Source organism: Onychostruthus taczanowskii, unplaced genomic scaffold (assembly GCF_017590055.1).
Source record: "Onychostruthus taczanowskii isolate IOZ18803 unplaced genomic scaffold, ASM1759005v1 scaffold268, whole genome shotgun sequence".
In the NCBI taxonomy this organism is placed as follows: domain Eukaryota; kingdom Metazoa; phylum Chordata; class Aves; order Passeriformes; family Passeridae; genus Onychostruthus; species Onychostruthus taczanowskii.
The window spans coordinates 18,534-33,586 of NW_024499995.1; the positions used below are offsets into that span (position 1 = coordinate 18,534).

Consider the following 15,053-nt stretch of genomic DNA (forward strand, 5'->3'; position numbering starts at 1 on the left):
TTGCACCATTAGTCTCAAGAAGATAATGGATACAAATTACATTATTCATACATACTATGTGAATTTTCAATCTCTTATTTCAATCAAAGCTAGTTCCTCAGTAGAAAACTCAAGAACATCTCTCCTCAGTGAGGGCTATTTCTATGTCAAATTTTGCAATATCCAGCAAATGTGGAGAAGCAGCAGGGGAGTTTTTAAAGGTAATTAATTTGCTTTGTCTGGCTTTGTTTTGCAAGAAAAAGTAGCTGGTTTTCCTCCCTCCTTCACAAACCACTTTCACCATCTTTGCTTAAAAATGCCAAAACCATTTTGTAGATGTTATAAATGGGTAATGCGATGGTTGGGTCTCACAATTAAGAGACAAATATTATGTGTAAAGAGAAATTTCATTGATGCATAGTTATGTTATTTTTGTATACTGTCCCCGTGCACTTGAGGATACTATTGGTTGCCTTGCCCACAAAGGGTCACTACAGGCTCAGGGACAACTTGCTGTCCACCAGGACCCACAGGTCCTTCTCTGCAGAGCTGCTTTCTAGCACTTTGGCCCCCAGTCTGTACTGGTGCATGGGGTTATTTTTCCCCAGGCGTATGACTTTGCAGTTGCCTTGGTTGAACTTCAGACCTTTCTTTTCTGCCCGTCTCTCCAAACTCTTGAGGTCTTTTTAAAGGGCTTCACAGCCCTCTGAGGTATCAGCCACTACTCCCAGCTTTGTGCTGTCAGTGAACTTACTGCCCCTTTCCCCCAAGTCACTGATGAACAAGTTAAACAATACTGGGCCTGTCACCAAATAGCATACGTGAGCTTGCTACCAAGCCCCAGGATTGAATGACAGGAGCTTCTCCCAATCAGGTCTCTTATGAAGCTGCAAGCATTTCACTGGCCAGATCCCGAGGGAGTGTGGAGTTCAGACCAAAGAGAACATACAGACCAGGTCTTTCAAAATGTCCTTTATAAGGAAGGGCTTGGAAAAATGAACTTCCTCTGTGCCACACCAACACTGGTGTTTGAGTGTCTCTGTCTCCTTGCCCCTCTCCTCCTACACATGACTTAACACGCGGTGAACCCCAAAGTGATAAGAACTCAGCAACACAGAGCAAAGGAAACGCATGGTGTTTTAGCTGGATTTTGGTCTACAAAACAAAACCTGATTAACAGCCTAGAGCTGGAAATTGGGGTGGGACCCAGATTACAGGGCATCAGAGCTGGATCGGTGTTTGGAACCGGAGAAATACAGCAGGAAGCTGGAATCATAGTATAGAAGCTGGAACAGTGTAAAAACTGGACTTCCGGTGTAAAACCTAGACTCACTGGTTAGACAGTGGCAAAAAACCCCTCGGCAGACAGCAGAAAGTGCTACAAGAGTTTAAAAACCTGTTTTGTGGACTAAAATTGCAAACAAGACCATGGAAGCTTGGATGTTGGGACCCTCCTCAGCTGGCCCGGCAGCACTCCCCCATCCAGCCGATGTCACGGGGTGAGCTCTCCCCTCGATCCAGCCTCAAAGGGACACAGCCAGGCCTCTGTGGAGCCTGGCTGCACCTCCAGTGGGAGCAGCTCCACCACCGAGTCTGCCTCCAAAGAGAGCTGCAGAACTTAGAAGCAGAGCATGGGAAAAGCCTTTGCAAAGGTTGTGCTTGGAAAAAGGCAGTGCAGGGAGACAGGCAGGAGTGTGGTACCACAGGGACAGAGACGGTCAAGTCTGCCTGTAGAGATGGATCAGACACACGGGTTCAGTGTCTCACAGCAGCTGAAATCAAGATATACTGTCATCCAGCCAAGCGAGAAGCCAGCAGCTGCTTGCAAATGGATGGTAAAGAGACAAACAGACACTAAGTTTCCTTCCCCACAAAGCATTATAACCACATTACCTCTTAATAAATCAAGGTTTTAATTTCCCAGAAATTCTAACAAACTGAAAACATTTGCAAAGGGTAAAGAGTTCATAATACAGTATTTGTTGATTTTGTTTGCAATTGCTAAAGCTAAAGTTAATAAGCACATGATCAGTAAAGGGTTATCTTTCTGTCTCAGGCTATTACTGCTGTGCATCAGGGAAGCATTAGTGTGTGTATTGTTATGTATTTTTTTAATACTCCTACTAATTATTGTCACAATATTTCAAGAAGGATGGGTAAGATCCAGGGGATGTCCACTAAGAAATTAGTGTTAAAAACTTTTTATTTTGTTTTGCACTGGATATTAATACAAACTTGTTTCTAAAATGTAGAATGCAGGAAATCTCTCCCAACCAAGTCATTGGCCTAATCAACCTATAAACCTGGCTGGTACAGATTCTGTGCAAAAAAGCAAACCCTTTTTCTTTTGCGACAGGCACAGAGGCTTTTTCTGGAAGTAGCCCTCCAAGTTTGTTCATAGTGAAAGAGAGACCTACCAGCAACCCCCTACCTTATTAATGCTGTTAAAAATTGCATGCTTTATTTATATTTCTACTTACTATACAAAGAAAAAAGGGAAGAAAAGTTGGAGTAAAGGTACACCACCCCTTTTTTGAGTTTTAAGTGGTGTCATGTTCTTACGTTTTCTAATAAATCATATAACAGTACAATATTCCTAGGTAAATCCAAGGTAAAGGACACTGGACAGCATTCTGAAGTCTCTTCAACAGAACACTGGATCGCAAATGACCACCTACCTCATGGACAGTAAATATAAGGACTTGAATTGTTTACAGAGTATTTTCCTGTTTACAAACTGTTTTTCTGTTTGCAGATTGTTTTCTGGGTGTTGGGTTCTTCAAGGGATAAATGAGTTACAGGTTGTTTTTAATAGTTGGGTTTTTCTATAGTTTTACATGGGTTAAAGGTTGAATGGTTTTTGTTTTCTATAAGTTGTAATATATAAGCATTGTGCCTGTGGCCTGAGTTCTTCCCCAGCACATCCTGAACATAAATGCGGCAGCTTCCATGCAAATTTAGCCCATGCTGTCTTCTGTTGTCCCGTTTGCAAAGGGCTCTTGCAGATGGGTTGTTGCAATGTGCTTTTTCTATTATTAGTAGGTTTATTGTTTGATTTGTAATTTGGTAGTTTTCTTTATGCTGTTTCCTTTTTGTTCCTGCCTTTTCCCAGATTTTTCATCACTTTACTTGTTGTTAGTTGCTAATTTCTCTTTCCCCAAACTTTATCAGTTTACTGAAACTGTTCTACTCCCTTGGAATATTTATTGGCTTATACATTGTTCCCGCCTGGTTTTTCACTCCCAATTCTCCTGATTTGTTAAAGATTGTACCCTCCCCTGAGACCTGCCCCCACATATAAGTTCCTGTCTGCCCCTTGTTTGAGGTCCCAGGGAGAAGAAAAGGGGAAGTTTTACCATCAAATAAAGTTACCCTGGGACCTGTATGCTGCTCTGTGTTTTACTGCACCAACAGCTGGTGGCTGGGATTCACGGGGCTCGAGGGGGGATCTTCCGCCCCCCCGCCTCTTGTCATCAGCTAGCCTGGAGGAGGAGCGGCAACGGGTAACAGAAAACAAATTACAAATTTTATTAAACAAGGAAGGTGAGATGTTACTGAATAGCACATGTGAGCTTGCTACCAAGCCCCAGGATTGAATGACAGGAGCTTCTCCCAATCAGGTCTCTTATGAAGCTGCAAGCATTTCACTGGCCAGATTCCAGGGGGTATGCAGTTCACACCAATGAGAACATACAGACCAGGTCTTTCAAAATGCCCTTTATAAGGAACGGCTTGGAAAAACAAACTTCCTCTGTGCACATGAACATCGGGGTTGAGTGTCTCTGTCTCCTTGCTCTTCACCTCACACACATGACCTAACATGGGCCCATGTCATGGATTGACCCTGGCACAGTGCCAGTGCCCCCATGAAAGGTATATTTCCAAAACGGTTACTGTGAGATATGACCCGGAAACAGAACAAAGCAGGCTCCAACTTGGGAATGGAGGGAAAAAAAAACAAAACAAAAAAACACTTTATTGATCTACAACATAAAGACAAGAGGGGAAAAAAAAAAGACTACACACAACAATCCACAATGGAAAACTTCCAAAACACTCCTCCTCCCCCCACCCCTCTAACACCAATTCTCAGTCCAATATCATCCTTCACACAACCTCCTCCCAGTTCATCAGGAGAGAGGAGTCTCCCTCTTGCACCATGGGCCTCCCCAGGAAACACAGTTGGAACCTCCTGTGCTTCCATGTCACACATGGCAGTCACCCAAAGAGAATCTGCCGTGGTGACCATCTTCCTTGCATGTCCAGTGCAAGGACATGTCCATGGATCCAAAAGGACATGTCCATGGATCCAAACTGCTTCTCAGATCCTTTTAAGAATGCATTGCCCAGTTCCAAGAAGTGGCCACCTCTCATCATTGGGACACCTGTCCCCCCCATATTCACTCCCCTGGGGCTTGGGGGTCTTAGGAACAGAGATCCTTCTCTGCTGAAGGCAGAGGGCTCCACTCTCCCCATCAGTCTCTCTTCCCTCTACTTCTTCTCATAACAGCCTTGTCACTCCTGGCTTCTGGCCAACCACCTCCCCCAAGGTGCAGTCTCTAAATTACAGGAAGAAATTGGATCCGTCCCATGGCCATGTAAGAGAAAAGTGCAGCCAAAGGCCACTCCAATCATCTCCTCCATCTAGGCCTCTTCTCATCTGCTGACATTTCTTCACCTACTCAAGCCTTCTTCTCATTTGCCCCATCCTCCGTCATCCCCTCTCAATTCTCAGCTGGGGAGGATCAGTGTTTTTACAGCTTCCATTGTCTCAGCACAAAAGGGGTTAAAACCTCAGCCACGGTTTGCTGGTTTGCCAGCGGCTGGGATCTTTGGCCCCCGTCCCTACGTGATGCCGGCACAAGATATCAAATTTCAAGCCATCACAGACTCTCTATCACTCTCTCCTGGGGGTGGGTTGGGGGGGGGCAGGGTGGTGGCTGCCTGAAACATCCCAGATCACCTCTACCTCTGCATTTTGCAGAGGCTCCAGCCTCCCTTCCCACAGGCCGCATGGCCTCCCCCTCCCCCACCCAGATGCAGCTGGGCGGGGGAGAGGACAGATTAACTCACTCAAAAGAGCAAGTCCCTCTGGGAATCCTCTGCTTTTAAACCCTGGGTGTTCTCAGAGGCGTATCCAGGTCCCCAGTTGCAACACCAGGTGCCAATTTTCAAATCTGGCCACTGATTGGTTTGACCACAACTTTCCCAGAAACTCACTTCCTGGTCAAACCACAACAGCCCAGTACAGAACCTTGGCAGACACCACTAGTGACAGGCCTCCAGCTAGATATCGTGCCACTATAACACTCTGGTGTCTGTTGTTCAACCAGTTCTCAATCCACCTCACTAACCATCAATCCTGTCCACACTTTCTGACTTTGCATATGAGAATATTGTGAGAAGCAATGTCAAACGCCTTGTTGCAATAGAGGTAGACAGTACATACTGCTCTCCCCTCATCCATCCAGGTGGTTGTCTCATCATAGAAGGCCATCAGGTTGGTCAAGCATGATTTGCCTTTAATGAATCCATACTGACTACTCCTGCTCCCCTTCTTGTCATCCATGTTCATAGAGATGGCTTCCAGAAAGAGACACTCCATTACGTTTCCCTTTCCAGAGATTGAATTAAGCTGATTGGCTGGTAGTTCCCAAGGTCCTCCTTGGTCTTTTTGAAGACCAGGGTGATATTTCTCAGGCACCTCTCCTGATCACCACAACCTTTCAAAGATGACCGTGAGTGGCCTTGCTTTGGTGTCATGATAACAAGACTTGAAAACATAGCAAATAGACATGAACTAAGCTCTACATATTTAGCATTATCCAAACATATTCCCATAACTAGTATCACAATATTCAAAATAGTTCTCAAACATGGACCAGTTCTTCAACCAAGAAAAAATAATTTTACCATTTCAGATAATAGCACAAAGCCTTTGTCAGACTTTTAAACATATTTTGCTGAACAGAGAGCTTCTTATAGCAGCAGACTGTCCCTCACACCCAGTGTAAGGGAAATACCAAATAGAGATCAAACACAGATCTTCTGCCTTCCTTGTTGTTGGGGTTTAAGGTTCTTTCTCTCAAAGAATTTTTCCCCATATATGTTGCTAGGAGACAATAATGACCAGGTGCTTAAGAGAGAGAAAAGACGTGGCCACAGCTCAGGGGAGGGGTCCAGCTGGCTACTCACTCTTTTTACCTGGGGGTTTCTCTGGGAAGAGCAGAGATACTGCAAGAATTCGGCTGGGAAAGGAAGAGGTTAAGGCAGCTGCTAGCTCTCCCTCTCTCTCTCTCTCTCTCTCTCTCTCTCTCTCAGCTTTGGAGGACAGTTGAGCTGGAGAGAATTCGCTGCCACCACTGGAGCCTAGCCCAGTCCTGCTTCTTTTGCCATGGGGTGAACCTCTACTCATGAGAGAGGCCCCACTAAACTGGGACCTTATTTACATCCTACCTCACTGAAAAAGGACTTTCACCATCCACTCAGGTGCTTCAGGGGAAACCCCAGGATCCCTGAGTCCCCTCCCCCTCCTAGGGAGTCTCTCTCTCCTAGCTATGTTCAGGAGCCCAGCAGCCACTGCCCAGCCCCCACTGGTTTTTGCCACTGCTCTGAGGTTTCTTTGCTACGCTGTAACTCACACCCCTGAGCTGCAGGGAAGCTCCACAATTTCAGCTACAGCTGCCGACCTTCTGATACATCTCATCTACCGCTCTGGGACTTTGCTCATCCCTGCATTCCCAGCATGCTACTTTAAGGTTCCTGCTACAGCTCCCTTTGCTATCCAGAGGGGGCAGAGGGATCGGCTGAGTGAGTTTGTAAGGGAAGCCCTCTCTCCATCCCTTTCTGTTGGCTGCATCCACCATTACCGTGTGGGGAGACGCGGCCGAAACTTGTGCACAGCGCGCCCTGCAGCTGCAGGGGAATCATCTCACCTGCCCTGCCTGGCCAGGAGCCAACAGCTCCCCTGCTGGCTGTGACCGCAACTATACCAAAGGGACAATGGCTTAGAGGGAAGAGACAGTTTATTGGGATTTCTGTGCATGTTTGTTGTTGTTAACATTGTTATTGATGTTTGCCTTGTTAAACATACATACATTAGTACGTACACCTGTTATTCCTTATCTTATATCTTTGCCTGAAAGCTCATCAATTTCAAAGTTATAATAATTTGGAAAGAGGGGGTCATATTTTCCATTCCAAGGGAGGCTCCTGCTTTCCTTAGCCAAGACACTTGTATTTCTCTGAAGCTTGGACAGATGATCTGATGTGGCAGTCCATTTTTCACAGATGCTAAGGTTAGCATCCATCTTATAGACACAGATCTTATGACTATTTCTTAGATAACAAGACATTAATTTTATTTTCCTTTCTGCCTCTAAAAAAACCAATCTCCTTACATTTTAAGTATTGCAAACTTTACTGAAGAGACCTTTCAAGCAGTCTCTGGTGCCTTCTTTCCACTACTCAGCAAGCAAATGTTAACATACCACAACCTCCAGCACAATAGATCTATATGCACTTCATCCTGCCAAAAGACAAAACCAGAAAAAAGCTGCAGAGATTAAATCATATGTAATCTCTATAGCAAGAGCTTCACATCTCAGGTCTGAAGCACACTGGCTAGAAGACTAGACTAGCTTTTGCAGTCACAGCTTGAGCTAATAGGGTAGAGCAGCAGCTTATCTATCTGGTTTCTTCTAGCAGTCTGGAATCAACACACATGCATAAAAAAACCCATTCATTGCTTTGTAGTTTGAAGAAGAGCAGGGATATTGTGCATATTAATGTCCCTAGCCACCTCAAGTCCTCAAAACTGCCTGCATTAATACACAGCAACTGCAGTGAGTTTTGGTGAAGAAAGTGCCAATAACAAAACACCCACGCCAAATCCAAATTGAATCAGACTCAGCAGTCAGAGTATAATGTGTATCTGTGTATAAGATACAGAGTATAAGGAGTATCACGAAGAAGGCAATACAGTCAGTGACAAGATGTCAGGGAAGCAAGCCATTCCTGGGGGGAAGGTTGGAGTCAGAGGGTAATTGGTACAAAAGAGAAATACACCATCTGCCACCTGCTGGTGGACCCACTGGCCATTGCACAGTCTCTAAAAGCTGTTCTTCGGAAAACCTTGAATTCCCTGTCCTTTCCACCCCAGCAGCACAGCCTCTACAGGGTGGCTAACAGGTTGGGGAACACAAGGTAACCTCCAGCTCAGCACAATTCCCACAGCTCTGACCTATAAGGAAGACAGGAGTGGTAAGAGTAACTGATGCCAAAGATAAGGGGCATGGTGCTGGCAAAATATCCCAAAGAGGGCAGTAGGGGCAGCAGGTGGTTCCCAGAAAACATGTGTAACAGTCACAAAATACAGAGTGGATTAGATGTTTGTTTTTAGACTGGTAAAATGCCAGGGGAAAACCATAAAAAACATCACTGTCTTGACATATGAGGATTTTTAGTTTCATATTTATCTTTTGCATTTTGCACTGTACGTGCAGGATTTGAAAGTGGGGAAGCCCAGGAGGCAGTGCAGCTTGCCATTTAGCTTTATGTAGTTCACACCACTATCAGGTTTTACACAGTGTAACTGCCCTTCTGGAAAATAACTGAGATTTCGACCCAACCATTGATTTTTGCAATGTGAAACACAGATGTACAAGAGCACCTACCGGTTCATCTTCTACCTGTACCAAACACTTGCTATATCCTGACAACTGTATCTTGGTTAAAAAATTATGAAGAAACAGAACTTTTGTTTTTAAGAAGTTTTAAAACACCTTATTTCAGTAAAGCATGTAAGCAAGAAGTTAACTGAATAGGAATTTTTGAAAGTAATTAAAGTTCATACTCTGTCAAAGCCTTTTCAGAAGAGGCACAGACACTGCACTGGTACTCAGAAAGAAAAGAAACATACTTCAGCAAAAGCTGATTTAAAATGCAAATTAAAAATTTTTGGTTTTGCTCACGTATATCAAATGAATTTTATGCATCTGCCTCATAAGCCACAGAACCACGGGAGGTATGGGCTTATTAAAAAAGTCTATTATATTTCTGTATTATCACCAAGATTATTTCTGGTTTTTCTAACCACACTGCATTGCATTTTGACTTTTCCATTCAAGTACTATTATGCCTCGGGGAAGTTCACCAGTGGAGACACTATTCTACTTTATGTCTGTACATATATGCATATACATCCCTTTTACATTGTTCTAGGTTACAATATAAAGATGTATTCTATCCCCATCCTCAAGAGCTGTTGAAACCAGGAGGGGCTTTGTTTTTTCCTTATCTCCTGTTAATGGGCCCACCAATACATTGCTGCATGACTCAGAGGTAACTCCCTCTGGGAGCCATTTCTGTTTAATGGGCAATCAAGGACCCACCACATGAATCAGAATGATATCAGCCCATTGTGAGATGCTCTGCCCAGGGGGGAGGAGCTAAGCATCCCCATATGGTTATAATGTGGGTTTTGGGATAGAACAAGCAGCCCTTACCCACTGTTTTCCAGAGGACAACAGCTACCAGATCTTTTCTACGGGATCACCACTTCAACAAGACCATTCCATCTGGACTGCTAACACCACCCTAACCAGCAGGGTGACCGGTTGTATTCTGACTCTGTCACTGGTTTTTCTTTTGTATTATTGCATGTATTTTGTTGGGGTTGTTTTTTGGTTTCGTTTTGGTTTGGGTTTTTATTTTTCCTTTTCCTAATAAACTGTATTTCTGACTTGGAATCAGTCATTGATTTTGCTTTCTAACCAGAACATACATATTTCTTTATTTACATATACTAAGGAAAGCAGTATTTTCTTAAAAAATACAAACCTGAAGTTTTCTTGCAACCTGCTTGTCTCTATCCCTGGGAAAGTAACTGTAATTTATTGTTATTGTGTATTCTATTCCTTTACTCAAGTGTATGTTTCTACCTGAGAGACTGCAGTGTAAAGACAAGAAAATCTATAAAAGGAATATTATAGCAGCAAATGGAAAAGTAACACAAAATTAATAACTTAACATGACAAAAACAATATGGCAGCAAATAATTTGGCAAGGAGGCTGCAAAGCTGCTGGAGAAAGCTCCAGCCAGGTATTAAAAAGGTAAGCTAGGGAGAACTGGTGCCTTAAAATGCTGAGTGTTTCTAAGAAATGAGAGGCTGGCAGTGGATTTCTCAGTGGAAGAGGTATTCCCATATGCATTGAAAAAAAAAAAACAACTAGAACATCATGAACACTGTCCAGTACCACAGGTTGCTCCTTTCAACAGACATGGGGAACAGGCCAAAGTCAGGAGTCCTCCATGCTGCAGGCAGACAGCTAAAGCTTAGGTTCATGAGTATACATTTAAATCTCTTTGCATAGAATATGCAAATACATGCACATAAAGACAGCTTCCAAGCTTTCAACCATAAACTGACTTTTTGTGAGTTGTTTTTTTTTTTTTTTTTTTTTGCTATTGTTTTTCTCCAAAAAATATATTATCATTGGAAACATAAACATACCTAAATTCTGAGCAGAAAAAACCCATGGAGGACAACCACTTGCCTGTGTTGCATTGTCTTGGTTTAAGACAATTTAAAGGGAACACTCTATGAGTTCTCCCTCTTAGTGTTAATCCCCTTCCACCAATAAGAAGAAACAAAATACTAGTAGATGTAAGTGAAAAAATAGCAGTTTTCTAGCAAGAAAACCAGCAACAGGCAAAACAATGCCAGTAAACAATCACTATATACAAAATTGCTAAATCTCACAGACCCCCACCAGAGACAAAGAGAAACTTGAATTTGCAGTGTGACCCATCCTAAGATGCTGCCTGGCACAGATGAGTGTGTGGTTTTAAAGACAAAGAGAAAATGGCAGCAAACCCTCCCATTAAGGTAGGAGCTTTCAAAGCAGTGCTAGTGGCAGATAGGAATTGCCAGCGTGTGTGGAATCAGTGTTCCCACTTGCTGCCGCCTCCTGACACCTGTTGGACACTGTTAGTTTTGGTGTTGTTGCCTTGGGTCCCTACTCCAATGAAAGAGAAGGGAAGAAAGAACGGACTTTCAGCACGGATGCACGGCGGCCTGGCACCAGACCAGCTCTGGCTTAGTTCTGTCCACAGGTGTTGCAAAATAACAGTAAACTCTGAAACCCTCTGAAACAATTTCTGATTGCAAAATGCAGATTCTCCACTTGCTACTGTTGCAAGTAGAGGCAAGAAAAGGCCAAGAGGCAAGCCAAACAGGGAGAGAGAAATCCACCTCCTCCCCCCATCCCCATCCCGTCCCAATTTTTAAAAAGCCCTGGGCACCACCTCCCTGTTCTGTTTTCTGGTGAAGGGGTCTTAAAAAGACAGTAACAATTTTGGGCATAGATAGATAGGGGATACAGTAACATTTTGGGTTACCTGGGATATGCATTAAACCTAGAGTGACTGAACTGGAAATAAAAGAACAGTGAACTCTATCCAGAAGGCACAAAAGGTTCAAAGGCTTGATGGAGCATACCTGTACTTTAATGGATAGCACCAGATGGCAACCTTAAGCTTTAAAGGTCATGCATTGCAGGACCTGCATACATTTTATCTGGGGTTGCCTTTTCATGCAGTAAGTTTTGCATTCCCTTACTTTCAATACAGGAAGACTCAGAGGCATTTGAATAGTTTTGTTGTAGTAAAATCCAGTTAATTCTTCCTTCCACACTTCCAAAGGAAGTCCTTTTGTTCCTTAAGAGCACTCCTTCTCTTCTTGCACACAAGCAGCGAGCAGAAAATGTGAACTCTTCAATCTAGTATTTGACTACTGTGTTCTCTTGGAGCTTATTGTTGGTTTTGCTCATAGATAAAGAAGAAGAGAACCAAACCTTCATGGAAACTCATATGATGAAGAAAATAAAGTATGCCTCTTGAAAATATGACACCAGTTTCAGACAATATATTCATATGTTAATACCACTGTCATCAGGGAGCCAAATCCAAACTCTGATCACCTTCTTAATGAGATTTGTCTAATATAAGAGCTCAAGCAGCCTATTGTAACCAGAACCAAAAATACATAATTAAAAATCACATAAAATCATATCCAAATTCAGAGAAATTATTTCTGAGAATTGCACAAGTGCATATTTTTTTTAAAACGGGTTAATTTCAAAGACAGCCTGCTACCCAACTTAAAGATACTCACATACACTTTCATAAGTGAAAATTGTCTGTTGAAGTTTCTGACAGAGTTGGTGTTCATACGGGTGGTCCACTGGTATTTCTTATACTAGCAGAAAAAATATCAGCCTTCCTTTTCTATTTCTCTTCCATCTCAATTTATATTTTTTACAGAGAATTTGCACTCTGATGCTATACACTACAATGTAAAAGCCCCAATTGAAATAATGGTACCTGGTCCTAAAAAAACATTTAAATGTGATAATAAGCCCACATTTAGCCTTAGAAAGAAAAAAAAGGCCTTTTCAACCTTAGCATGATAAAGTGTCTAAGAAATGTTAGGGAACACTGTCATAAACAGTCTCATAGGAAGTTCATGCACAACTGTACAGAAGGACCTGCTATCCAAATGGATACAGTACAGCAGTCTGTGGTTAATGGAGAGTACAGGATGACCTTTAAAAAGGAAAAGAGGGAGTTGAACAATGACATTGTCTTTCTCCAGCCTCTATTTCCAGCTAAATTAGTCGTGGCTTGCAACAGCTACTCTTCCCTTCTGCATGCCACAAGAAGAGAACACAGAAAAATTAATACCTTGGGCCAAGTCATATCTTAAATTTTTGTCTGAACATGACCCTGTGCAAAACATACAGCAATACTGAAGCTGGCATATGGAAATACCAGAAAGCAGAGAGGAAATGGCACTCCTATAAGGAAAGACTTCAAACTACAGATTAATGTTACACGGCTACAACATTTCAAGCATGCTGTTTCACAGCTAGGGCTTCCCAGGAATTGGAAGCAAGCTCTTGTTTGAAGCTTAAGATAGCCTCCCAACACATACACAGTGTGCTTCATAATGCAACTCAAGACTTAATGAAAGGTTTTCTGAGAATAGAAAAGAACAATTTCTTTTTTTGCCTAACATTCTTTTGTTTTTTCCTCTAAGCATTAGATAACAATGAAATACAGCAGAGCCTGCATTCCTAGAAAAAAAGCATTTCTAAATTTTGAACACCAAAAAATAGCAATCCGACACATTTTACAATACCTGTCATTCTGAGATATTTTAAAACATTTTACAGTTGAAAATATTTGTCATAGAGATTCTGTGTTCTTCCATTTCAGTTCAGACATGGGTATCATAGTCAGGTGTTACTTCAGTCATGTTATAAATGGGTAATGCGATGGCTGGCTCTCACAATTAAGAGATTAATATTATGTGTATATTAAGAGAAGTTTTATAGATAGATAGCATGTTATTTTTATATGTTCTTCCCATAGTCCTCTTTCCCTTCTCCCTTATATTGCTGTCAATAGTTGGGACATTTAGTGGAGGGCAACCTTGTTACTAGGAGATGTGGCATGGCAACACCTGACTACCAATCAGTTTGTAAGAAAGTGATCTCTACCAATGGATGGAAGAGAAGGAGTTGACTGACAAAACTTTGGGAGGGGCCAAGAGTATAAAAAGCAGAGCATCCATTTTGTAAATGAGTGTGTGGCTGCTGGTCACAAAGACTCTCAGCACTGTAAAATTGTTCCTTATTCAGTCCATTGTTGTATTTTTGTTAAGGTTTAATAAACTTCTGAAATTTTAAAAGTGAGCCTTGTTTCTCAAAAGTCATTAATGAAATTTTGCCATGCAATTGCAAGATGTGTTCTGTGCAAGCTGCAGAACTATGGAGTGGCCAAGCAATGTATTAACACTCAGGACTGCAGGTCACTTATAAGGCACATTCCCAGCAATGGCTATGTTTAGCCATTTTAACTTCCAAGCCTATTGTATAGAATGGTATAGAAATCTGACAAAGAAAAGACAACAGAATGGAAAAAGAAGATTCTGTCATATAAAACAACTCCTTTTTTCTGATAGGTCTAACAAAATAGATATTCAAGACTACAGTTACAGACATAATTGTTGAGGGATACATTGGTGCAAATAGCTGGGTTTGCAAGGATTGAGATGCTGATTTAAATGCAGACTGAGCCTGTCATGGGGTGATAGCCTTTATCCCAATATCGTGTGTTGTGTCTGGCAGCTGCGCCTTTTCCTCCCCCCGGCCGTCTTGCCGCGGCGGGGCGGGGAGGGAAGGGCCTTTGTAGTAGCCTAAGACAAGAGGCTGTGAACTGGGTGGTGCCAGCCAGGTGAATGGACACTGAGACACAGCAGTAACAGTGAAGTGCCGGACTTTTGGATAACAGAAGGAAGGAAGACAAATGGCACCAAAAAGGTAGGAGACTCAGGAGGAAGAGGGAAATCAGTGCAATATGTGGTATCAGCTGCCACTTGATTTTTACCAGCTTAGCACAAGAAAAAAAAAGTTTACTTATTTTCTGAAAGATTAGACACCTTTTTGCATTTTCACAGCTCCCAAAATATCATGAACACTTCTAAATATTTCATTCTGGCACATGTGAAAAGACATTGCTGAGGTTTCAAGTCTCTTCTAGGTTTTTAAGGGAAATTTGAATTAGATTAAAGCAAATATTAACCCTAAATCAGGACCTAAACCTAATTTTTGCATTAATACCTCAAGGATATTTTAGCTAGTACAACACAGATCATTCTGGTTTGACATAATTGCATTCACTCTGTTGACATGGTTATCACAGAGAGCCAAACCACAAAAACACAGTTCACAGTACTGTTAGTCTAGTCAGACAAAGTGGGCACTCTTGTGGGTCAGCCCAGGCACAAATTCTAGTTTGTATAGAGCTCTCAGTGATTTCCAGCCCACTGGGAAAAGGAAACATTTCTCTTTAGGTTTGTGTACTCACTGTTTTTTCTTCTGGATTCCCATTGGCCACAACTCTGAGGTCATGGTCCACCTGCAGCCTTGCCCTTGTGACAAACTGGATGACTGATGAACTGTCCTGAGAAGTAAAAAGAGGAAGAACTGGACTTAACAACAACAACAAC

The 15,053-nt window shown here is 42.4% G+C and overlaps 1 protein-coding gene across 1 annotated transcript in view; it reads right to left on the minus strand.

Annotated features, from left to right (window-relative positions):
- Positions 1 to 15,053, minus strand: part of LOC121337405 (integrin alpha-9-like) — a 143,093-nt gene that overhangs the window by 16,821 nt on the left and 111,219 nt on the right. The window contains exon 14 of the mRNA XM_041407492.1: positions 14,912 to 15,007. Within this exon, the coding sequence (XP_041263426.1) occupies positions 14,912 to 15,007 (96 nt within the window). The remainder of the gene's footprint in view (positions 1 to 14,911; positions 15,008 to 15,053) is intronic.